The sequence below is a fragment of the Saccopteryx bilineata genome, chromosome 7 (genome assembly GCF_036850765.1).
Source record: "Saccopteryx bilineata isolate mSacBil1 chromosome 7, mSacBil1_pri_phased_curated, whole genome shotgun sequence".
Lineage (NCBI taxonomy): Eukaryota > Metazoa > Chordata > Mammalia > Chiroptera > Emballonuridae > Saccopteryx > Saccopteryx bilineata.
Window position 1 is genome coordinate 85,810,968 of NC_089496.1, and position 25,027 is coordinate 85,835,994.

The window sequence follows — 25,027 nt, forward strand, 5'->3', positions numbered from 1 at the left end:
TAAATCTGCCCCATCTGGCACTATTCATTGACTTTGCTGCCTCTGTCATAAAAGTTTACAATCTTTGGACTTCACCCTCTTCCCTTCTACCTTTCATCCCTTAACCTTTCCAACCAATGTTTCAGCACTGAGCATGGGAAGGGTTTGGGAAGCAGACAGTAGGCTAATATGTAATCAAAAAAATGTAGGGGGGCTGTGGTGAGTAATATGTGTGCCCTGTGCATCCTAGTCAGCAGCTCAGCAGGAGTGGAGAGGGTCAAGTTAGTGTACTGGGAACTGCAAAGAATCACGCTGGTCTTGTCTTTGTAACAGTCCGTGGTGAGCAACCTTTATTGGCCTTGCGGTGTCAGACCTCTAAGGATCATCTCTTAAGTGTGTCTAAGTGGAGAAAAGATGAAGAATCATGTCCAAGAAGACATGGGATTTTTTGTTGTTGTTGTTGTTTTTGTATTTTTCCGAAGCCAGAAACAGGGAGGCAGTCAGACAGACTGCCACATGCGCCCAACTGGGATCCACCCAGCACGCCCACCAGGGGGCGATGCTCTGCCCATCTGGGGCATCGCTCTGTTGCGACCAGAGCCACTCTAGCACCTGAGGCAGAGGCCACAGAGCCATCCTCAGCGCCCAGGCAAACTTTGCTCCAGTGGAGGCTCGGCTGCGGGAGGGGAAGAGAGAGACAGAGAGGGAGGAGAGGGGGAGGGGTGGAAAAGCAGATGGGCACTTCTCCTGTGTGCCCTGGCCGGAAATCGAACCCGGGACTCCTGCACGCCAGGCCGACACTCTACCACTGAGCCAACCGGCCAGTGCTGGAAGACATAGGATTTTATACTACCTGAGCAAGAGCATATCACAGTCATATCAAGAAGGGATGGTGGCCTTTCCTAGGTTTAGTTCATAATTAAGTGTTCCTCCATAGTCTCCTGTCCCCCACTCGCCCAGACCTATCTTCTTATTCCTACAGAGATGAGTGGCTTGACTGACGTTCTTTTCCTTGCAAAAACTTATTCGATGCAAAATTCACTTCAGAAACTTGGTTGAGACCTGAAATTGAGGCCAGTCCTGAGATGCACAGTGATCTTGAGTGAACATTTTGTTGCCTGCCAGGTCCAGTTTTTCCTTGGCAGAGGCCCTGGCGGAGCCTGCGGCCCATATTAGCCAGCAGGATTTCTGCTGGACCATCTCTTACTGCACTACAGGAAGCCCTATCTGGCCCCTTCTGCATATCTTGCCCCTTCTCAAGCACTCAGCAACTGGTGCTGGTGGCGTAAGCTTCCAGGGATTAGAAACACTCGTGTCAGATAAAGGGAAGGGCACTAAAGAACAGACTCAGAGAGCAGGACAGATGAGTTCTAACTGAGGACAGATCGAGCAAGGGAATGAATTCACTAGCTGCTCTACCAGTTGTGACTTTGGCACAAGTTGTGTTGCTTTGATCTCCTTGCAGAGACTAATTCCACCTCTTGTGTATTGGTCCTGTCTTCTTCTACTCCAAGACATCTGCAGAGCACCGTTTATGGGGGACTGGGCCATAGCCTGTCCCTAAGGAACTGATTACTCCCGAAACAGGAACTTGGGGGCAAAATCCAAGAAAGACTGGGCCTCCTTCTGGAAGAGGAGTTTAGCTGAACAAAGCTTAGAGGTCATAGTCCGGAGACCAAAGGCCGTTGGGGGACAGGCCCAGAGCCATCCCAAGGCAGCAGAACCATCCTGGTTTGGTATCTTGCCATCAAAAGGCTTCCTGAGCAGTTCCTGGTGCCCCTTGGCACTGGCCCCTTTCCCTCTGAATTAGGGTTCTATGAAGGGCATGGCTCCAATAAGCTGAGGTATCTGGTGTGTGGGCAACAGCTGGGAATGCACAGCAAAGGCTTCAGATGAGGTTGTTCCTGAGACGCTGCTCCTGCTCCAGGGAGAGCTCCGCACTGGCTCGGTATGAATCCCCTGGGGGCCAAAGGAAAACAGGTGAGTAGCCAACCCCACCACAGTCGCGTCTCTTCCCCCGCAGCTCCACGACCACACAGACATTCTGCTCAGCTCATCCTGCACGGCAGTCAGGTCAGTCATGGGCACAGACCCCAGTTTACTCTGTAGAAACAGGCTGGCAGATGGTAGCTTCAGGGACATTGGGAAGAATAGGCTGGTGGATGCAGAAACTTGTGCTGTGTACTCTGCTTTGTCCCCTCCCGATTCAGTCTCCACCCTGACTTGTCCTCTCTGTGCCCCTGAGCACTGACCCATAGATTGCATCACTCTGGCTCCCTCCTCCTCTGGTTTCTGTTTGATTTAGGTCAGTGGGAAGCAACAGCAAGAGATGAGAGGGCAAAGGAGAGAATTTGGGGTGTTTTTCCCCTGTTTGGGCAGTGATGGTCCACTAACTCGAGGCCAGGCCCTCCCCTCATCCAAGCTCTGGCTTCACCTGCTTCCAGGATACCCTCCACCCCTTCAAGCCTAAAGGTGAATACAGTTTCTCACTCTTGGCTATCCCTGGATGTCTCAACACTCCTTGTTTCCTTAGTCTTATTTGCACCTCTGTAAATAGTCTGTTCATTAAATAACTGCAGACTCTCATCCAAGTGTGCTGTCTCTTCTGCAATGACCTCACAGGTCAGAACCGCATTGTTTTCTTTTCCCTCCTCACTGTCTGGGTCCCATGCAGCCCACTTCCAGCATTATGATCTGCTGTCTGCATATGCGCAGCCTGGGATTCTAATTCCTGATTCCTCTCACATTCCTGCCTCATTGAATGGCAGCGAAATCTGCTCAGTCACACAAATTCAGACCTTAGATGATTTCTTCTTCCTCTTCTCATTGTCTTCCATCTGTTGCCAGTTATCTTTTGAAACATAAATCTGATGCTTTTCCCCCTTGACTATAATTTATCAATTGTTCCCAGAAGCCCACACAATAATAAAGTCTAGTCTCAGCAAGAACCATCATAACCTCTCTGCAAACAACCTTAGTGAGTTTGAAGTACAATAGAGAACAATTCTGAGGTGGAGATCTCCTCACCGTCTTACAGCTAGAAAGTGGTTAGAGTTGAATTTGGCACCCAGTGAAGCCTTTTGAAGCCAAATCCTATTCTCTTTCTCCTACTCCTCCCTTCTCTGACGTCTGCCCTGCCTTTGAAACCCAGTTCAAATATCACTTCCTCCGGGTTGTTGCCTTCTGTCTCTGCTCAGCACTTAGTTCGTACCAGTTTAGGGTACTCGGGAGTGTGGGGGTGATCTATTTGCATGTCTCTTCACCCTACATGACAATGAGCTGTCCATCTCACTCTAATTTCTGTTCCTGGTGCCTGGCTCAGTGTTCAGCACAGAAACAGGTCTTAATGTTTGTCAACTGAATGGACAAGTCTGCCCCACCCCACATATACAAGTGTGAGTGTGAACACACTCAGCCCATAGCAAAGCCAAACATTTAAACTTAAAGATGGAGGGTTTGCTACCTTTCTTTATCAATAAGAAGAGCAACTACCTCCTCGCTCTGCCCCCACTGGGTCACTGCTTCCTCTGTTGTCTGAACTGCCAGCCCACATGTGTCCTGAGCCCTGTTCTCCACGGTCCACTTCTTGCAAGCAGTGATCAGAGCTGGAGACAGGACCCAGATCTGGGGGGTTCTACTTTACCCTGTGAGGAGTCAGCTTAGGATGGAGGCAACTAAGAAAGGCCGCATGAAAGGGCGGGAAGGTGACTGGAAAAGGGAAATCCCGACATGGCTTGAAGTAACAGTAACAGGGAAGGCTGTGGGACAGATGGGAAACGGAGTTTACAATCCATACAACCTTAAGGACAGAGGGGAGTAGAAGAAGCAGCTGTTGAGTGAGGCTTGACTGTCTGATCAATTTGTTCTGGAAATCTTCCTGTGAAGATGTCAAATTCAACTCTGTCCCCACCTAGCCTTCTGCACACGCATTCAAGTCACACACGATCCCTCTGCCGCTCCCCGGGCCCCCACAGGGCTGTCCCGCGGCGGCTCGCAGCTCAGCTACCTGTGTGGCAGTTGTGCAGCCAGACCCGGTGCCCGTCATACTTGCAGCGGCACTGCATCATGTTGTTGGAGAAGTCGGATTCCGCCACCTCATATTTGGGGTTCACAACCACCTGGAGTGAGAGGAGGGGACAGCCGAACATAGGCGATTTGACTTCTGAGTGAGCTGACAGTGACTGTGATAATCCTTTATATAATACTTTGTGCAGTCCTACAAGCACATTTACATTCTTTGCTTCATTAATCCTGACAGTCGCCCCAGGAGGTGGGCATTTTCAGATGGAGACCCAGAAGTCACAACTGAGAAGCTGTGACTACCCACTGCCCACTGAATCAGGACTCAAACCAGGTCCTCTGGATCCCCGATAGCATGCATAGCTCCTTCAATGCCAGACCTGTTGGCGATATGATGCTCTTCCTTCTGACCTCAAGGAAGCTTTTATTTATTTTTTATTTATTTATTTATTTATTTATTTGCACCTTTCTGAAGCTGGAAATGGGGAGGCAGTCAGACAGACTCTCGCATGCGCCCGACCGGGATCCACCCGGCACGCCCACCAGGGGGCGATGCTCTGCCCATCCAGGGCGTCGCTCTGTCGCGACCAGAGCCACTCTAGCGCCTGGGGCAGAGGCCAAGGAGCCATCCCCAGCGCCCGGGCCATCTTTGCTCCAATGGAGCCTTGGCTGCGGGAGGGGAAGAGAGAGACAGAGAGGAAGGAGAGGGGGAGAGGTAGAGAAGCAGATGGGCGCCTCTCCTGTGTGCCCTGGCCGGGAATTGAACCCGGGACTTCCGCACGCCAGGCCGACGCTCTACCATGGAACCAACTGGCCAGGGCCCTCAAGGAAGCTTTTAAAACATCTAGAGGAAATGAGGTCACTGCAGGGAGTCCCCATAGCCCTCCTTACCTGAAAAATATAGTCCCCAGGGCCCACGTCTGTGATATCCACCCACTGGCAATCAATGTCATGCCGGTAAGTGTCCCAGCAGCCAACGGTCACTCCCTGTTCTCCGAAGTTGGCACAGGCATAGCGCCGCTGCAGCCCTGTGAGGAAGGGTACCGAGTTCCTGAGGCCCTGGTGTAGGCGTTAGCAAGCACTGTGCTAGGGCTTTCTGGTACTTGATCGTTCATTCCTCGCCCCAGCCTTACCAGTCACAGCTTACATTCAATCAGATAGGGACCCGACGTCCAGTTACATGACCTGCCTCAGTATCAGAGCCAGAATTCCTACTGACCATGAACCCAGCACTGTAACAAACCCCATCTGTGATCAAGATGACGTCTTTAGAGGCTCTAGTGGAAGTCCTTGTTGGCCTAGAAAATGTGGTTGGAAGATTCCAGTTCTACTGTGCTAATACATTTGTCCATCCCTCTGAGGAGCCAGTGTTTACCATGCCATTCCTAAGGGCTAGGAACGGTCAGTATGCCTATGGCAATCGCACAATCCATGCCCTCAAAGAATTTAGCAGAGATGAGACAGGTCTGTAACTATTACCCAAAATAGAAAAGTGGTAAGCATTTAAAAACTGGTGCAAAGTATGCTGGGAATGCAGAAGTAAAGACCTTTCACCGAAGATTTCAGAAGGTAAGAAATTGATCTTTTGAATTGCCTTCAAGCCGGAGTCTCCAGATGCCCGGGGTTACTGAACAAGGCAGAGGGGAACGTGAGCCCACACAGGGGGAGGAATATACTATGAGGATGTGCTGACAGGGAGCCACCTACCTGCAGGGCAGTTTGTGTCCTCTAGACAGAAGCTGGCCTTGTGCCCCTCAGCCACCTTCGAGCCGTTGAGAGTGAGAAGGTCATAGTGGGTGAAGACCTCAATGCTGTGGTAGTGCCTGCAGAGAGGGCAGAGCTGTCAGTCTGGCAGCAACACAAGAGGGGCCTCTCTGGAGACGTTGGCAGGGAAGATTGAGGCACTAGGCCCCGTCATTACCCAGAGAAGACTGTTATAATATCAGGGCAGTGCCCTTCTCCCAAACCCAAGATTAGTGACCACGGCCTGCTTTCCTGGCTCCCGTGCCCAGCAGCAAGGCGCTGCTGCGCCATTGCCCAGGGTCTAAACCCAGGTGAGCAGGAGTGAAGGCTCTGCCCTGGCAGCCCCTAGCGGGCGGGGGCCTGGCGTCAAGGCCTGAACGGGAGGTGGGGGGAAGGGGCACTTCCAGGGACCAGCCTAGGAGCTGAGCTGCTGAGGACGGTGCTTACTCTGCTCCCTGTCAGCCGGGAAATTGCTACCATTGTTGCCAGTACCATCCTAATGACAACTGTGTTCATGCTATAGGGAAGGGTGCTTATTATCTCAGCACGGCCAAGTCCCAGAGCTGCTGCCCGCTCCTCTCGGCTTTCCCCACCCACGGCTGTGTCCTAAAGGAAAAGCACCGCCTTTCCACTCTGTCTTTGTCACCAGCATTGTCTCTCCCTCTGTCTGGGCCGGGGACTCCTGATAGGAAAGAATGCTCATTGTCTCCTTTTAGGACCCGTGTTCTTGCCCTGCTGTGAGGACCTTGCTTTGCTGCGGCAGAAACCGGCTAGCTTTTCCTGCAGAGCCAGCATCCTGAACAGAATATCTATTTTGGGTCTCCAGGTTTCTAAGAGTCAGTCCCCACTTTATCTGGCTTTTCAAGTCAAGGCCTAGAGTCCGACATGGAAAAATTGTCCAGTATCATTCTAACAGACCAGCTGGTCTGGCAGTGACTGCTTTGTTGGATGTGACTGGGAAATGGACCCTTGAGCACCATCAACATGGGTACCTCATGAGGGCAAGGGGCAGGCCAGCTGCTGTTCCTGGGACTCCCCATTGCCTCCCAGAGGCAAGGTCAGTAAGTCCTCTAGGAAGGAAGGCTGTTACCCAGAGCACAGACCCCCTCCCGGGAAAGGGTGCCCGAGGCTAGAGGAACATCAGGCTGGTGGCCCCTGGACTCTGCTTTGTGTCCCTATGGCCCCTCTTTTTTATAGCCATGGCACGAGCAGGCACTGACCTGTGGCACTGGTGCCAGATCCAGCTGTGGCGTCCTGTCCTGGGCCGGAAGTCGGCCCGGCCCAGGTTGTGGATCTGCGAGGAGAAGCGCAGCAAGCGCCGGTGTCCGTAGGGCCAGTCCATGCGGTCGGCAGACCGGGCGAGGCAGTTCTCCTCGTGGGCGCAGTACAGCAGGCTAAGCGGGCGGTCCTCGAGGTAGGCCGTCTCCTGCACCAGCTGGGCGTTCATCACGAGGTCTGGAGCACCTGGGCACAGAGGGCACGGTGGGGATGCAGAGCTTGACCGGCAGCTGTGCTTGCCCTCTGGCATGGGGACGGGCTTGCCCCTAGTCTAAGCTCTTTTGTGGGGCCCCAGAAGAGTGGAGAGGTTTAAGAGTCAGGAGATGCGAGTTCCAGTAACAAAGGAGGCAGCTGGCGTCCAGCTGGAGCTATTGGCTTTGGAGCCAGGCCACCTGGGGTCATGTCTTGGCTTCATTTCTGGCCATACCCTTAACTAGCTCTGAATTGCTTAACCTTTTTGTCTGTCATTTTCCTCATTTGTCAGATGGGGATAATAATAGTGATATTAATGCGATAATACCTGTAAGCTGCTTAGATCATTGTCTGGCCCATGATAAACATGTAATTGATGTAAGTTAGTATTTCTTTTGTAAAAGCTTCTCAGCCTGTAAGTGCCTTTGTGTAGCTTAGCTCATATAACCCCGTTAGGGAGTGCTGCTGGAGTGAACTTGGTTACCTCAACCTAGCCACCTTCTTTCTGTGGGCCTCAGTTCCCTCAGTGTAAGGGACTGGGGAGGGAGTGACTGGGAGAGGGGGGTTGAGGGGTGGGGAGAGAATCTCCAAGCCTTCTCCTGAGCTCTCCCTTCTAGCCCTTTCCGCTGCAGCTCATAGGCCTGCGCTTTCTCCACAGGTCCTGTTCTAACCTGATCGCCCGCACGGGTGTTCACACCAGGGCGTCCTGTGCGTTCCCCTGTGAAGCATCCTGGACATGCCTAGTGCTTCTGTGCATACAAATCCAACAGGCTAGATAGAGCCTGTGTCTTGATAAATGCTCAGTGCCTCTCCTGGTTCCTTCCTGGCACAGTGGCTCTTACCCTCCCCAGACACCACCTGCTTCCTATACCACTGCTGTCCCTCATGTGTGACAGGACAGAAGTGGGGAGATCCACAGCTGCTGCCACGTGACATCGAGAGGGAAGCTGCCTGTCCTCAGTGCCTGTCCGTGCAAACACAGGGTCCGGGTCAGGTTCTGGGCAGAGGCATCCCCTGGGTGAGCCTATACGCTGGCCACGGTGAGAGGGGGATGCGGCTGGTTTGCTCTGTGATGCCTGTACTATCACTAAAAATGCGCTTGAAATTCCTGTGGTTTATTCTGGAGAGAGCCAGCGTGTGCCCACTGACAAACCCTAGGGTTCCCAAAGGAAAGAGAGAGCTTTCAGAGAGAATGAGAACAAAGTATAGGGAAGAAATGAGAGAAATCACAGGACAAACGGGTATGCCACAGAGGCGGCAGGTTGGCGGTGCTGAGCTGTTGTGAAGCCTCAAACGTGTTCAGGAGCAGAGCTGCCGTTCCAGACGGAATATGGATGGGCGCATGTTCCCAGGAAGGGGAGTGGAGAGCCGCCCCGTGCGCCGAGTCTCGGCCTGTCCCCCTGTCCCGTCACCCGCAGGGCAGGGCGTGCTCTCAGGCCCCGTATTCTTCCAAGGTGTGCTGGACAGAGAAAGCCCTAGAGCTCACGAACAGAGAGGGTAAGGTTCTGGCATCGAAGCTTGCTTGAGAAGAGGGTCAAGGGGCCACTTGGGTTGGTGCCAGCCTGTAGCCTGTAGACCGGATATATGTAGTTATTTTGGCACAGGCCTGGCTGGCGGATGTCAAACAGATGCTGCTGCCCCAGGAATTAGAGTGCGGACAGACCAATGCCTGATAATGGTCTTGGCCTAAAGCCTTTTGGGTAAATCCCACAGCTTAGGAGAATACACAGGGAGCCTGAGGCCATGGTGTCATCACATTTATGTGCCCTCCACAGCAGCTTTCAAACTTTTCCCTCACTACAAACCACAGTAAAAAATATATTTCATGCTATACCTTGTATACATATACATAATTCCAAGAAAAAAAATGCTACCCTTAGTAAATGTATCTCATTCTGTTTTTTATTGTTCTTTAAAAAAAAAAAAAATTAACTATAGGTCATGACATGAAAATTGAAAAACACTGTTGTATGTATTTTGGTTTTTTGACAGAGAGTCAGAGCGAGGGATAGATTAGGACAGCAGGAAGAGAGAGAGATGAGAAACATCAATTCTTTGTTGCGGCACCTTAGTTGTTCATTGATTGCTTTCTCATATGTGCCTTGACTAGGGGGTTACAGCAGAGTGAATGACCCCTTGCTCAAGCCAGTGACTTTGGGTCCAAGCTGATGAGCTTTGCTCAAACCAGATGAGCCCGTGCTCAAGCTGGCAACCTCGGGGTCTTGAACCTGGGTCCTCCACGTCCCAGTCTGACGCTATATCCACTGTGCCACCGCCTGGTCAGGCTGTTATACTTTTATTTTCACATATTCTCTGTTTTAATTCTCCCAATAACTCCATGAGATGGGCAGGGCCAGGTTTGGATCCCTGTGTGAGCTGTGACTTGGCCACACACAGCTGGTAGATGGCAGAGCTGGTGCTCCAAGTCCAGCCCTGCTTCCACTCCGCCACCCTGCTGGCCCTGAGCCCTCCCTGAGGAAGTGAGGTGTACGCTTGCTTCGCAGGGAGCCCAGGCCTGCCTGCCCCACAGCCCCGAGGGCCCTCACTACTCACTGTCTGTGCAGGAGACTCCGGCGGAGAAGCGGCCCGCGCCACGGGAGCAGTGCACGGGCCCGTGCCTTTGACACTGCTGCAGGGCCAGTTCGGTGCCTGAGCAGCGCACCCCGCTCATCACCACTTCCCCGGCCCCCGCTGTCCCCTGCCAGTACCAGGTGTCCTAAGGAAACAACCAGCATCATCCAATCAGAGTTGAGAGGAACCTTTGGAATCACCTTCTCTGACTCCCATCTGTGTGACTTGGACCCTGTAAGACTACCCCCACCATGCTGTGCTCAGCCTCAGCCTGAAAATCTTTTTTTTTTCTGTATTTTTCTGAAGCCGGAAACGGGGAGAGACAGTCAGACAGACTCCCGCATGCGCCCGACTAGGATCCACCCAGCACGCCCACCAGGGGGCGGTGCTCTGCCCCTCCGGGGCGTCACTCTGTTGCAACCAGAGCCACTCTAGTGCCTGGGGCAGAGGCCAAGGAGACATCCCCAGCGCCCGGGCCATCTTTGCTCCAATGGAGCCTCGGCTGCAGGAGGGGAAGAGAGAGACAGAGAGGAAGGAGAGGGGGAGGGGTGGAGAAGCAGATGGGCGCTTCTCCTGTGTGCCCTGGCCGGGAATTGAACCCAGGACTTCTGCACTCCAGGCCGACGCTCTACCACTGAGCCAACCGGCCAGGGCAGCCTGAAAATCTTGAGTGATGGGACAGCCCATGCCACTTTGGACTCCTGATAGTAGCCATTTCTTCCATGTATCAAGGCAAAAATACCCTGCCTCTGGCTTCCACCATCCCATGCGGCCCTACTCCCACCCTCTCCACAGGGCAGCCTTCAGCAATTTGAAGAGGAGGGTCCTGTTCCCTTCCTGCCCACCCAGGTGGCCTGTCCCATTTCCCAACCCCAGATGGTTGGTTGGCCCCCGTTCTCCAGGTGAGGTGTGCCCGGCATTGCCCAACCGGCCACTATGGGCGCAGTTGAAGAGGTGTGTCCATTGCAGTCACGCTCAAAGCCTCTTGGTACCTTTAGACTCTGTCCGCTTATTTCTAGCAGGACTGCCCCTTGCCTGGTCCCAGCTAGCACTGTTTCTTGCCTGGGCTGCTGCAGTAGTTTCCTGAGTGTTTCCCTGGATTCACATTAGTCCCCACACCAACTGTTTGCCAAACGCCAGGAAGAAATCCTTTAAAAATCTGCACTGCAGGCTTTGAATGGCTTTGCCCCTGCCTCCTCCACCTCATAATTCACACCACTCATCCCTGATAGCCACACTCCACCCTGGTCCCTGATTCCTCCACCCAGTCGAGCTTCCCCTGGCCACAGGCCTCTGCACGGGCTGTCTGTTCCCCCCCCACTTCGCCGGCCTAGCTTCTGTTTGTCTCTTCTGTACACACAGTCATGTGCCCATTGTGTGAACATTACAGTAACGGCTGGCTCAGGGGTCTCCAAACTTTTTACACAGGGGGCCAGTTCACTGTCCCTCAGACCATTGGAGGGCTGCCAAATACAGTGCTCCTCTCACTGACCACCAATGAAAGAGGTGCCCCTTCCAGAAGTGCAGTGGGGGCTGGATAAATGGCCTCAGGGGACCGCATTGTGGCCCGCGGGCCATAGTTTGGGGACGCCTGGCCGCTGCTCCGTGAGGCAGGAACTGCGTCTTCACTGCCATATCCCCAGCATGCAGCCTTAAATTGGCCCAGTGTCACTCAATAATTAATTGTTGAACAAATGAATGAATGAATGAATGAATGAGTGGTTAGCAGCTTGAGCTAGGAAGTTTTGGAATAAGGCAGGGACCTACCTGGATAGCATGGCTGGCAAAACCCAGACCAAGCTGTCGGCAGGCTACCATGGCTTCATTGAGCCCCCAGTGGTCACTGCACACGGCCCCCCAGCGTCGGACACCGTTCACCTCCACCTGCACCTCCACCACACCTTCCTCGGCGCTGCGCCCGCCAGCCAAGCGCACCTGCGGGGGTCAGAAGTGTGTGAGGGGCGGGGCAGCCTTAGAAGGAGAGAGCTCAGGACTCCCCAGCTCACTAACTGGTGGCCCTGACATGACACTCCCCTCTCTGGGTTTGCCTCCTTCTCTGTAACATGAGGACGTTTTACCAGATAGTCCCTAACGCCCCTGCCTGCTAGAGAAACCTGACTCAAAGCACTTGTTCCTGCGGCTCCTGTTCAGAGCTTCCCTTCAAATCCTACCATTGATGAATACTTGCGGGCTGCAAGGGATTTCATATTAACTGTCCCCCATAGTGACCCTGTGACCCCGTTTCACAGAAGAGAGAACCAAGATCAGAGACCGGAGACTTGCCCACGGGGGAGACTCGGGAGACGGTGGCTTTCCAGGCCCCGAGGGAGGGAAGGCCAGCTGGGGCCCAGAGCAGACGCACTTGCTGCCGCTCAGGAACCTGTCCCCTCTGGCTGCACGTGGTGTCCTGGAGCTGTCTCAGGGCTTTCCCCGGCCCCAAGTCTGAGGTCATGACAGGACCTGAGCTCACCTGGTTCTGAAAGCCCATGTCTGGAACATTGCACCTGACAGCAGCATCATTCTCATGTCGACAACCATTAGGGGACCCTTCCAAGGAAGGGCATTCACTGAGGGTCCGTTCGTATCCCGTGCAGCGCACCTCACTCAGGTGGATGAGCCCCAGCCCTGCAGAGGGAGGGAGAGAAATACCACGTGAGGCTCCATCTCCAGCCCCACAGCTGTGGCCGCCCTTCCACAGAGGGGGATAATTTGTCCTGGGCCCTCCCCCCCCACCCTCCCCCAGGCCTCCGCACTCACCTTGGCCCAGCTGGGCCCCAAAGAGGGCCTCCCGAGCAGAGCCGAAGCCAAGCTGACGACACACGACGCTGGCAGAGATGAGGTTCCACCCGTGATCACAGATTGTACCCCACTGGCGGTTCATGAGCACTTCCACTCGGCCCTCGCCCACCTGGGCCCCCGAGCGGAGGCGCACCTTTAGCTCCTGCTGGGAGAAAACCAGCTTCAGGGAGGGCCAAGGAGGAGATACGGGGGCTGAGCCACCGTGGGAGCCCTGGCCCAGCCCGGCCCCTTTCAAGCTGGGCAGACACCGACTCTGACTGCCCATAACTATTACCTCCAATAAGCGGTTTTTCTCAACCTCCCTTTCTTCAATGGCAAAGAGCCACCACGATGAGACAGTAAGAACAAAGTCCAGCTCTAACGAAAGAGCCTTATGAGTGGGTCCCTGTGCTTCACTACCCTGCCACCTGGTCACCAGTCAAGTCCCTTCCTCTCTCCCAGCCTGTTTCTCCTTTGTCCTTTGGGCTTGAGCTGGATCAGTGCTTCTCAGAGGGATCTGGGAAGTGACTTTAGAGGCGTGCAGGGCCGTGGGATTACTGAAACCGACTCCCGTAGTGGGGAAGCTATTTAGCTGTAATTCTCTTCCACTCCTTCCTATTCCATCCAGGAGACCATTGCATGCGCCCTGCCCTGTCTGTAACACCTCACCAGCACTTGCTCTTTGCTTTTTATAACAAAGGGCCAGGCTCAGGTTCAATATGGGGGTATAGCTACAATGTAATTACTGTTTTTATGTTACTGTCTATTCATAGCAGGTGATGTCAGCTTTCTATTTATGGTAGGGTTATAAACGGTCCCTTTTAAATACATCCAAGGTACTGCTGTCCTGTGCTTGGCTCTCTCCTCCCAGCTGCACGGATTCCTCTTTGATAGGGGCCACTGTCCCTCCTCTGCAGCCTGCCCGGGAGCCCCTCCCCTGCGGCCTGCCCGGGAGCCCCTCCTCTGCGGCCTGTCCGGGAGCCCCTCCCCTGCGGCCTGTCCGGGAGCCCCTCCCCTGCGGCCTGTCCGGGAGCCCCTCCCCTGAGACCTGTCCGGGAGCCCCTCCCCTGAGACCTGTCCGGGAGCCCCTCCCCTGAGACCTGTCCGGGAGCCCCTCCCCTGAGACCTGTCCGGGAGGCCCTCCCCTGAGACCTGTCTGGGAGCCCCTCCCCTGCAGCCTGTCCGGGAGCCCCTCCCCACCAGGCCTTCCCCAGAACGCTGGATCCTGCTGAAAGGGGGCCTGTGCCTCCCTGCCAGGGTGCACTAGCGTGGGACCCACCTCTGCGCGGGACTCCTTGCGTGCGGGTTTGGCCTTCAGAGGGCGGAAGCGGGGCCCTGCCACACAACTGACCACAGCGTGCATGCCACCAGGGCAGGCCGGCTGCAGCCTGCCCCGCGCCGGCGCCACCTGCACCTGGCAGTTGGCTATGTGGGGCTCCGTCCCCAGGCAGTTGACCCGGTGGATCCAGAAGGAATTCTTCTGGGTCAGGCTCTTCAGCCTGGAAGACAGGGGAGACTGCGGGTGGGGGAGGGGTTGAGGGAAGCTCAGGACTCTGGAAGGCCAAGGCCGAGGGGAAGGGAGGGGAGGCGGGGCTGGAAGGGGGCCCTTCCTGCCGCACCCCTGTGCATCCTTCCCCAGGGGCATGCTCCTCACCTAAACTTGGGATCCTTCATCTTCAAATTCCAGACTTTCCTGGGTGGGAGAAAGCAAGTGGAGAGTGGAGTGGGTGCAGGCTCCTGCCAGTCACCCTGGCCCTTCGCAGTGGTCTTTAAGTTTGCAGTGGACCCCACAGTGTGTACACCAGTGGTAGTCAACCTGGTCCCTACCGCCCACTAGTGGGCGTTCCAGCTTTCATGGTGGGCAGTAGCAGAGCAACCCAAGTATAAATAAAAAGATAGATTTAACTATAGTAGTTTTATACAGATTTATTCTGCCAAACTTAGCGAGAATCTGACATAAAGTACTTGGTAAGTAATTATTATGATATGCTTTACCTTGCTGTAACTCTGCTTTATAAATTTTATAAAGTAAAGTTACTTCCCTACTTTATAAATCACCATTACTGTGGAACCGGTGGGCAGTTAGAAAATGTTACTACTAACAGAGAAAAGTGGGCGGGAGGTATAAAAAGGCTGACTACCCTGGGTATAAACTGTGCACAGATCTCGGCCCCGTGCTGAGCTGCACAGCTGCCCTGAGAGAGTGACCGGCTCACAGCGAACAGTCGTCTGTCTCCGTTTCACAGGAAAGGAACGCAGGGCCTAGCGAGCTCCCTCGACTAAATCTCTGTTGCACTGGGCTGCCCCTGGGGCAGGCGCTCCCAGCTCGGCCTCTCTTTATTCCAGATGAAGGGGCACCTTTAGGGAGCACCCGGAACAAAGTGGCCCTGGGGGAGAGGTCCTCTGGAGACAGGAGGAAGGTGAAGGCCGTGCTGGTGGCAGCTGCCCACCCAGAGGCTATAATCAGGCCTGTCCTCATGGGTGCGCAGTGAGGCAGCCAGGCCCAGATGTACAATTTCCAGGTGGTGGGGGTCAGAGGCCCCCATGCCAGTCACCCCCAAGGATGGAACCAAGTGCCTGGTCTTCAGGACCAGGGTCATCTGAGCCAGAGACACAGGACTGAGTGGCTAAAAGTGATTGGGGTGGGCAAGGACAGATGGCCCGGATGAACTGTGGGGTTTCTCCTTGGATGAGAAACATCCAGTGTTCACTGGCACGGAGCAGGTAGAGCTGTGCCTGGCTGTCATTGGCAGGCTGATGGAATCTTGTGACAGTCCTGTCACATTTCTGACAAAATATTTTGACTCCTCTCCCAAATGCTGCCCTACCTACCCTACACCTTGCTTACGTGCAACCCAACTGAGGCCTGGCTTGAATCAGAGTTGAGGAGATTCACTGGGGCAAAGCTGAGGTCATTTCTTGCTGATTGGATAAGACTCAGGTGCCCTACTGAGCTCCACAGCTAGCCACTGGCAGAGCAGAGACCAGAACTCGGTTCGTCTGTCCTTGTGGGCAGCATTGTAAGTATCTGTAGTAAAGTCTGGTTTTTAAAGCAGGGACACAATTTTACATGCAATTGTTTTTATCTTAGGAGTATTCTGTACTATAGCCAATTCTTTTTATCGATTAGTTTCTGACCATTTCTAGGCATCTTTCGGGGTGTCAAAGTTCCCCATACCTTTTTCTTAATTATTCTAAGGGATCTGTAGCCCAGGAAATCCAAGAACATTCCTTGTTTGTGTCCGTTTCCCTCCCAACCCCAACACCCACTGACTGACCTTCCAGACACACCCAGCCTTGCCAGTATCATTGACCTCTGGGAGGTCCCACACAGGTCCCACACACATTCACCCACGCGCCCACCAGCCTGCCTCCCCCACGCCCTCCAGCCAGCTGCCCTCCTACCTGTAGTAGTGGCTGTCCACGGACGCCTCGCCGGGGAAGCCCAGCATCCCGCACACCACCCTGCTGTTGCTCTTGGTCCAGCCCTGGTCGCATACTTGCCGCCAGTGGCCCTCGTACCTCGCCTCCACGGCTCCCTCAGTCACTGGGCTCCGTCGCTTGGCACTGGCGAGGATGGGCTTGAGCCGCACCATCTCCAGCCGCCGGCCCTGCAGGGTGTGGGGTTCATGGTCACCCTGGGTCCCAGCATTCCTGCCCTCGCTGAGCCCGCTGCCGGTCTCCAAGGGGGAGAGCTTAGAGCACTTCGAAAGCACCCCGCCCAGCCCCCTCTAGACAGGCCAGGAAACTGAGGCCCCGAGAGGAGGAGACATTCGTCCGAGGCCACATGATGAATACGAGGCAGAACCTTGGTTGGCTTGGGGTCCTTTCGTCCACTCCAGAGAGAACCAGGCAGGTCTGTGCCCTCCCTGGGGTCAGGTTGGGAGCTCTCAGGACTTGGGCTTCCACCAGGCAAAGAGGGTCCTTCCTCAGGCCACCCGAGGGAGAGCCGAGGATGGGCACAGCCCCGCCCACAGGATCCTTTGGCCCATGAGACCCCCGCCCACTCTAGCCCCCGGTTGACTCAGACCATGTCGAGACACCCGCCCTAGCCTATGGCATTTAGTGTGCCAGAGCCAGCTGTCCTCAGACAGAGGCTGTCTGGCGGTGGATGGTAAGAGCCAGGTCCTGCCCTGCCTGCTCCTGTTGTTTGCTTGGGCTGTTTTTAGCTCGGGGTTGTTTGTGCCGGGAAGAGGCAGCAATTGTGGCCGGGCCCTGTGGGTGAGGCAGCCCCTTGTCCCCCCTGCTGTCTCCCTTCCGGGGAGCAGCTCCAGCGATTCCCAGCAGGCCCAGCCCCTGGTTCCCTAGTCTGCCCGGCCTCAAGCTGGGGCCCTCCGTCCTCCGTGCACCTGCTCCCAGGGATGCGCCTCCGCCCATGCTCTGCTCCTTCCCTTCCTCTCCAGGTTCACCATCCAGGAGGCTCTCTGTCCCCCAGTCCAACAGGTGGCTTAGGCCAGGGCCTGAAAAGTCTCCTCACCTGGGGCCCGAGGGCATTGGAGACTCTCTCAGAAAGATAGCCACGCTGGCGCTGGGGGTGGCACACCACTCCGACATCCTCTGAGTGGCTGCAGTCACTGACACCCCAGCCATTAGATGCACACTGGTCCAGGGAGCTTTCTGTGCCCACACAGCGCACATTGTCCAGCCAGATGGGTCCTGTGGGAAAGGGGACAGGCGACACTCAGGGACAGACTCGGAGAGGCAGGTCATGGGCTGTGCCTCCTGGATGGGACCCCACAGTTATCAACTTTTCTCTTAAACCCTGAGCAAAACATGGGGTGCAGAGAGGACAAGAGTTGGCTCTCTCAGATCTTATTATCTACAGCCCTGCTTGCTGCTCTTCTTGGCATCAGACCCTATAGAATCTGTTTTTGGAAAATGCCACATAGATCTAGTAATTAGACCAATCTGTTCACCCATTCATCCGTCAGTTTATTAATTCAACATTTGCTAGGCACCCACTGTGCGCCCATCAGTGTTCAGGGAAGTTAGCCTTGTGGTTGTGCTACTGGTGGCAGCGGTGTCCTCACTGCATGCCAGGATGGGAGGGTGGAGCAGGCGGCTTTGCACCTGGGCACTCGGGAAATGCCTCGTGGAGGAGGGCATTTGAGTTAGGTATTAAAGGGTGGGCAGGTGTCTGATGCGTTCTGTTCGGGCCTCGGTGAGCCCCGCCCCTGAGAGAAGCCCATTACCATTTCTTTGTCATTTTGCTTGGCAGCACCAGTCACTCACCCTCCCCTGGGCCGTACTTGGCACTGTGGGCCCAGGTCAAGGCCGCCTCAAAGCCCAGCTGGCGGCAGGCTACGGTGGCCTCCTGGAGAGTGAAGCTGTCATCACACACGGTGCCCCACTGGCCCTGGTGCAGCACCTCCAGGCGGCCCTCCTCTGGCCTGCTTCCTGGGCCCACCAGCCGCAGCTTCGCGGTGCCTGGTGACTGCAGCCTGCTGGGAGGGGCCTGTCGCAAGAACAGCAGGAGCAGGGAGAGGGTGGCTGGTGGGGACCACATCATGGTGACTTCAAGGGCAGCTGAGGCCAAGGCACCTGGGGAATGAGTAAACATGACAATGATCACCACCTCTGACCTCAGGCCTCTGTTTCTGGCAGAGACAAAGCATGGCAGTGCCTCTGTGTGTATGTGTGTGTGTGTGTGTGCAGGTGTGTGCCTGTGTGTGTGCATGTGTTTGTGTGTGTGCATGTGTGTATGTGTGTGCCTGTATGTACGTGTGTGTGCAGGTGTGTGCCTGTATGTGCAGGTGTGTATGTGTGTGCAGGTGTATGCCTGGTGTGTGTGCCTGTATGTGCAGGTGTGTGTATGTGCAGGTGTGTGCCTGTGTGTATGCCTGTGTTCCTGTGTGAGTGTAGGTGTGTGCCTGTGTCTGTGCATGTGTATATGTGTGTGCCTGTCTGGACAGGTGTGTGTGTGTGTGTGCGTGTGTGCCTGTGTGTATGCCTGTGTTCCTGTGTGAGTGTAGGTGTGTGCCTGTGTCTGTGCATGTGTATATGTGTGTGCCTGTCTGGACAGGTGTGTGTGTGTGCCTGTGTGTGTGCATGTGTGTGCGCGCGTGTGCATATGCACGTGTGCCTGCGCATGGGCTGCCATTGATTGAGTCTGGGCTCTGAGGTTAGTCAATTTGGTTCAGACCCACCATTCATTTGCCATGTGACCTTGAGGAAGTTTAAGTTTAACCTTACTGAGACTCATTCTCCTCACCTGCAAAGTGGGGATAATAATTTCTATCTTACAGTATTGTGTTAAGTACAACACTGTACGTAAAGTGCGTAGCACAAGCCTACCACGTGGTAAGTGCTCAATAAATAACTACTCTTGATACAATCTTATATGTAAGTAGAGGAGGTGACCAACCTTTGAGCCATGGGGCACTCCCCAGGGGTGCCCTCAGGACCAGAAATATCTACCCTCATGGGCAGTTCCCCCTCACCTGCCTTTTGATGTTTCCAGCCCCCTGGCCACCCTCACCCTAGAAGGCATGTGGCATGCGGGAGCAGAGTGTCATTTGAGGGCAGTCTAGGCCTGTACTGCTCATTTGCTGTGTGGCTTGGGAAAGTCTCTTAAACTCTCTAAGCCCTAATTCTTTATTTTTGAAAGTGAGGAGGTTGAACCAGACACAGGGTATGGCAACAGTAGGTTTACAATTGTTTGTATGCAAAATAATATAATAATAAGTAATAATACAAGAATAAACTCTATCTGGGATAGCTTATTATGTCCTCAAGACCTAGCTCCAGGTCCGTCTAGGTGAGTGATCTGTACGCTGACTCAACAAACATTTGTGGAGCACTTGCTTTGAGCCAATTAGTAGGCCAGGTGCTGCGACACAGAAGCGAAGATGTCAGACACTACACATTGCTCTCAGGAGGCCCAGAGCAGAGGAATTAGGAAAGGCTTTCAGAAAAGGGACAGTTAACCTGGACCTTGTCAGATGAAGAACAGTTCTCCCCAAAGGGAAAAATCGGCATGCCAGGCAGAACGGCATGGGGAGAGGAGGAAAGAGAAGAGGTGCGTTTGTGCAAGAGCAGGAGGGACAGGCTGGAGCCGGATGGTCAAGGGCCTCGTGCACCACGAAGCTTCTCCCTCATCCTGCAGGAAGGGAGGAGCCTGGGGAGGTGTTCTAGGCAGTGAGCACCCACCAGAGGGCTCCTGTCTTCAGGAGGCTGTAACCAGATGCTCTTTGGGTCCTTAAAGGGGATGAGGTTGGGGGCTTTTCCTCTCTCCCTCGTACATTAGCAGCCTTGGTCCCAGGACCAGGGTCGGGGAGGCGCATAGCAGAGAAAGTGACAGCTGCTTGGAGCTGTCAGCGTCTGCAGCCATCCATGCCGAAGTTCCTGCATTGCCAGGCTCTGCTGCTGATGGGAGCTGAGGCTGCCTGGGGCAGTGGCTGGAGAAAGTTGGGTTCTTGGCTCCCTGCTCAGTGCTTGCATCGTAAGACTACCCCTTCCCGGGGGGTCCTGTGCCACCCCTCTCCCCAGAGGCTGGTGTCTGGCTGAGAATCACTCATTCCTTCCTGTACCCAGCCCCGCCGCCTTCAGCTGCCAGTCCTCCTGCTTGGGCCAGCCCAGGACTGGGTAGAGTAGGCTCCAAAAAGAACACCGACAGGCTCAGGCATGAAACTCCACAGAAATAGGGATGTGGTGTTGTGCCCCTAGTGCCCAGAATAGAGCCAGGTATGTGGGCGGCACCCAGTAAATATCGTGGTTGCGTGGATTTGAGGTGGCAGGCACAGCCCTTACACATACACACTGGCAGTCAGACAGCCTGGAGTCACATCCTTCTCTGCCAGTGGGTTTCTGGGTGGTGTTGGGCAGGTGATCTAATTTCTCAGTGCCACAGTTTCCTCTCTGTAAAATGGGGATAGTGGCACCTACCTCATAGGATTCTTGTGATGGTTAAATGAATGAATCCATCTTAAACCCTGAGAAGAGCAAGCTCTCAATTGACAGTTTACTATCAGTAACAGCAAGTGTTAACAGCTTCCCTAGAGCCATTGGTCTAGGTTGGTCCCAGCTGCTCTTTGGATAAAGACACAGTAGAGGCCACATCCTAACTCAACAGCAAGCCCCTGGTGACCTTCTTTGCGACGTCCTCCAGCTTGGCCTTTTCCTGAGCCCAGGTTCTCTCTCCCCTTCCTGAAGCCCCGCGTTGCCTCTCCCTCCTTCTCACCACTGAAGTCCCCTCCTCCGACTCCTCCTGTACTTCCTTTCCAGGCTTAAACTCTGCTTTTTCACACCACTCCCCACTCAGGAGCCTGTGGGGCCCCCAGCCGGCTGTCACCACAAGCAGAGTGCTCTTCACTGCGTGGGATGACCCCATCCCCTCCTCCATCACCCCTGAGGAGGGGTAGACAACTAGGGACTGAGCCAAACTTAAGTCACTGTGGGAAGGGACCTTCTGCAGATGACAAGAGAGGATGGGAAGGATTGGGCTCAGGTCCTCCAGCTGTTAGGACACAGCAGTCAGCCTGACCTGTGGTGGTGCAGTGGATAAAGCGTTGACCTGGAAATGCTGAAGTCGCCGGTTCGAAACCCTGGGCTTGCCTGGTCAAGGCACATATGGGAGTTGATGCTTCTAGCTCCTACCCCCCTTCTCTCTCCTCTGTCTCTCTCCTCTCTAAAAATGAATAATAAATAAATAAATAAATAAAAAGGACACAGTGGACAGGTTGGGTCTGACCTGAGAGAGTACCCCTCCCTGTCTCCGGGAGTCAGGATGCTACTCACTCTGCCACCAGACTGTTAATGTGACTTGAGTCAGTGCTTGCTTTCCTCTCTCTGAGAAGGGGTGGCACTGGGGGGGGGGGTGTCTCTCTAAGACGTGCTCTGATTGGCTAAGGAGCGTGATGGGCAGGTCTGCCTGTGTGGCTGTGGCTGATGTCCCACAGCATCATGGAGGTCTTATTCGAGTCTGTGGACAGTCCGGGGCCAACAGGCTCCCTCCCCTCCAGAGGGCCTCCCTGGAGGCAGGGATGGGCTCCTGCTACAGGACCCTGGGTGCCAGGCCACGGCAGCTCCCTTCCCTGAAAGCTGCCCAGGAGGTGGATGGGCAGTAGCGGGACCGAGTCAGGAACCCGGGGAACCGCTCTCTCCAGCCTTCTGCCTCCTGCAGGTCCTTCCACAGCTATTGCTCACACCAAACTTGTCTCCTCACATTCCCCAACATAATCCTCAGTTACCAGCCGCCAGGCCTTTGCTCTCACGGTTCCTTCTTCTGGGACTATCCTTTCCCTCTATGTCAGATTGATCAAGTCCTACAACACCCAGCTCAAGTGCTGCCCCTCCGTTAAGCCCTCTCCCCGGCCCCCTCTTCCTGGTACTTGGTGTGTTTGCTTCCTGTCTCCACAACCAGTCTCCGCAGGGTCTCCCCATTCCTGGTACCCCCAGTGCTGAGCACAGAAAAGAGGACCAGGCTGAAAAGCCTCCTTTAGAGAAGGAAACAGCCTCAAAGTGGCAGCTCTTTTCCCAAGTGAAGGAGAAGGAGATAGGGTGAAGGGTAGGGGTTAGCAATAATAATAACAATAATAATAATAATAATAATATAATATAAAAATATTTATTGGATACTTAGCTCCACTTCACAAACGAGAAGATGAGGCCCAGAGAAGCTACGTAACTTGCCCGGCCTGGGTTCAAACCCAGACAGCCCAGCTCTAGAAGTCAGGAGCTCAGCCCTGACAGACGGAGGTTGGAGGAGGAGGGGGAGAAGGAAGGGAGGCAGGAAAATGAATGAAATTCCACCCTGTTGCTGGTTAATTTATGACCCGCTGGAGTGTGAGGGCACTGGGGTAGGCGCCAGCGGGAGTACAACCCAATGGCAGGTCCAGGACCCTGGCAGCTTGAAGCAGGGAGGCACCTGCTCCAGGTGTTGCTATGGGACTCTGGCATTCGGCCCCCGAGGAAGGGCTGGAAATGTCCAAGGGTGTTCAGGAGAAAGCAGTGAAGGTGCAGTCCTGGTGAACACCAGGCTCCGATCACTGGAAGCCCCTTCTCCCTGCCTCTTAGCCCTGAAACCCCCCTAGGATCGCTGATTATGGTGACCTGAAGCAGTGCCAGCAAATGGTCTCTGAGCTCTACCTGTCCGGGCACAGGACATGTGGGAGCTGAAGTCCTCAGCCCCCCCCCCCATCCTCTGCCTGCCTTTCCCCTTCCCCTTGCTCCCTCTCTAATCAGCTCTGACCTCCTTCGTTGGAGAGCCTGCCTCTGCTCTGCGTCTTTGTCCCCCAAGTCACAGAAGTGACATCCGAATCTGCCTTGCCCCTTCTCCTTCCTCGTCCTGGGTGAGAAGGCAGAGAAATGGTTACTTGCAGCGCACTCACAAACAAGACACGCTGGAAGCCCGAGGCCAGGGCGGGCCTGGGGCCAACCTCCCCAGCTTGGCGACTGCCACTGGAAGCAAGGTAGTGAGCGACTGGGAGCTGGGCTAACTGTCCAGGGGACCCACAGCCCTCCCGGCGCCCAGCCTTCAGGAACCCTCAGAGGCTTGCAGACCCGCAGAGAGACGGAAGTGGACGGGCAGCAGGACAGCTGCAGACAGACCCAGGGCCAGGGACAGGCGGGGGCTCACCAGTTGGAGCGCAGACGGTCCGGGACTGGGCGGGCGCTGCGACGAAGCAGCGCTAACGGGCCTCCTGGGGCGCCTGGGGCCCTTTTATCCTGCTGGGCGCGGGCGCCCCCCACCCAGCGGGCGCGGAGGAGGCCCCGCAGGCCCCGCCCCGGGCGGCCCTGGAGGAGGCGGGCGGCCCGCCCCGCCCCGCGGCCCCTACGCCCTGCACCCCTGGCCAGGCGCGGGCCCGGGTGGCGGGGTGCCAGCCTGCGTACGCTGTGTCCGCGGCCCGGCCGGCCTGGGAAATCCCAAAGCCGCGAAGTTGCGGTGGGGGTCACCGGGGAGGGGGAGCTGTTTTCCTTGGAGCGGCAGCGGGAGGGATGGTAGGAGGATCTGAATCCCGTCAGAAGACAGTGGCTCAGCGCCAGTAGGCTGCGTCCGCCAGAAGTGCGACTCTGGCCTCGTGAGTCCCTGTCCGAGGCGCAGTTTCCTCCTCTGCAAAACGGGGTGATAGGCCCACCTCCCACAGTTGACCTGGGAATTACATTCAGTGCGTGCCAGGAAGGTGCCCATGGGGCCTTCATATGGAAGCGCTTCCCGGTCAATCCCAGGACAAGGCAGACTCTCTTCTGGGAGTGCGGGCAGGGGCTTGTGGGCTCGGTTCATGTGATCCAGATGCTGTGGGTGCAGGTGTGTTCTCTTTGAAATAACAGGGTCCTTTCTGTTGTCCTGGCCCCTCAAAATTTATTGAGTACTCTGAGTATGAGGCCTCTGTTCTGCCCATTGTACAGTTGAGAACACTGAGCCCTAAGAGATACAACTTGCTCCCCAAGTCACCAGGAACTTAAATTCTTCATTATAGCCCCTTACAGAATGGAGTGAGAAATTCTGGCCCTTCCAGGGGTCCCCAAACTTTTTACACAGGGGGCCAGTTCACTGTCCCTCAGACCATTGGAGGGCCACCACATACAGTGCTCCTCTTACTGACCACCAATGAAAGAGGTGCCCCTTCCGGAAGTGCGGCGGGGGGCCGGATAAATGGCCTCAGGGGGCCACATGTGGCCCGCGGGACCTAGTTTGGGGACCCCTGTGTGGGGTGACGTGAAATAAGACAAAAGTAGGAAAGGCTGAAAGAGCAGAGTTCCATCAGCTTAGTTGAGCACCCAGGTGCCAGTCCGTTTCCTTCAAATTCTTTTCCACAGCCCTGGCCCCTCCCAATGCCTCAGTGCCCCCATCTGTGTCTGTAAAATGGGCAGAGTTCTAACCTTCCAGCTTCCTCCCTAGGATCAGAGCAGTACTATCTGATTCCCCCTCATTGCCCCACCTTGCCTGAGTATCCTTCCAAAGGCTCATTCATTCAGCAATCCTTTATTGATTTTCTCCTATGTGCTAGACAGGGTGCTGGAGTGCTAGACGCTGTGGGGGAGGGGGCTTCCCAGTCTGGGGGGAGGCAGATGTGTAAACACACACAAGCACAGGCAGAGTGTGATAAGAGCTAGGATGACAAGGTAGACCTTTCTGAGCCCTGGGCAACACACTGTCTTGGCTGCCAGAGGACTGCTCTCCTCCCCTGGCCGGCCACCCATGTCTCAGGTGTCCCCCCAGTGCCCCTGTCCTGCCCCAGCCGGGCCCAAAGCATTCCCTGTGATGAATCAACAGGAAAGAATGCTCCTAGCCTTGGGTCAGTAGCAGCAGCACCAGCCCAGCCCCTCCCCCAGGGACAATGAGGCAGCTGTGGGCTGCGGTGCCAGGTATGCCTTGGCCCCCTCCCCGTGCCCAGACACCTCTCTTGCCCAGCCAGGAACAACACAGAAGGCTGGAAAACGCGGTGGGCCCCGCCTGCTGCCAATCACCGGCCTGGACTGGCTGCCCAGAGCTAAAAATATCCTGGAAGCCAGGGCTGGCCCGGCT

The 25,027-nt window shown here is 55.2% G+C and overlaps 1 protein-coding gene across 2 annotated transcripts; it reads right to left on the reverse strand.

The window, feature by feature from the left end:
- Nucleotides 1–297: 297 nt before the first annotated feature.
- On the reverse strand, nt 298–23,369 carry LOXL4 (lysyl oxidase like 4). Of its 2 annotated transcripts, none has more exons than XM_066239700.1 (15): nt 23,138–23,369; nt 17,794–18,102; nt 17,039–17,217; nt 15,967–16,172; nt 14,216–14,254; nt 13,841–14,060; nt 12,541–12,724; nt 12,254–12,408; nt 11,551–11,718; nt 9,766–9,928; nt 6,963–7,206; nt 5,707–5,822; nt 4,891–5,027; nt 3,986–4,097; nt 298–1,938 (listed from the first exon to the last, which is right to left on the reverse strand). In XM_066239700.1, the coding sequence occupies exons 2-15, from the start codon at nt 18,068–18,070 to the stop codon at nt 1,868–1,870; spliced, it is 2,271 nt and encodes a 756-aa protein (XP_066095797.1). In that variant the 5' UTR covers nt 18,071–18,102; nt 23,138–23,369; the 3' UTR covers nt 298–1,867. The 2 variants fall into 2 exon arrangements, with proteins under 2 accessions (XP_066095797.1, XP_066095798.1); XM_066239701.1 differs by lacking the exon at nt 23,138–23,369 and adding an exon at nt 22,751–22,818.
- Between the last annotated feature and the right edge of the window lie 1,658 nt (nt 23,370–25,027).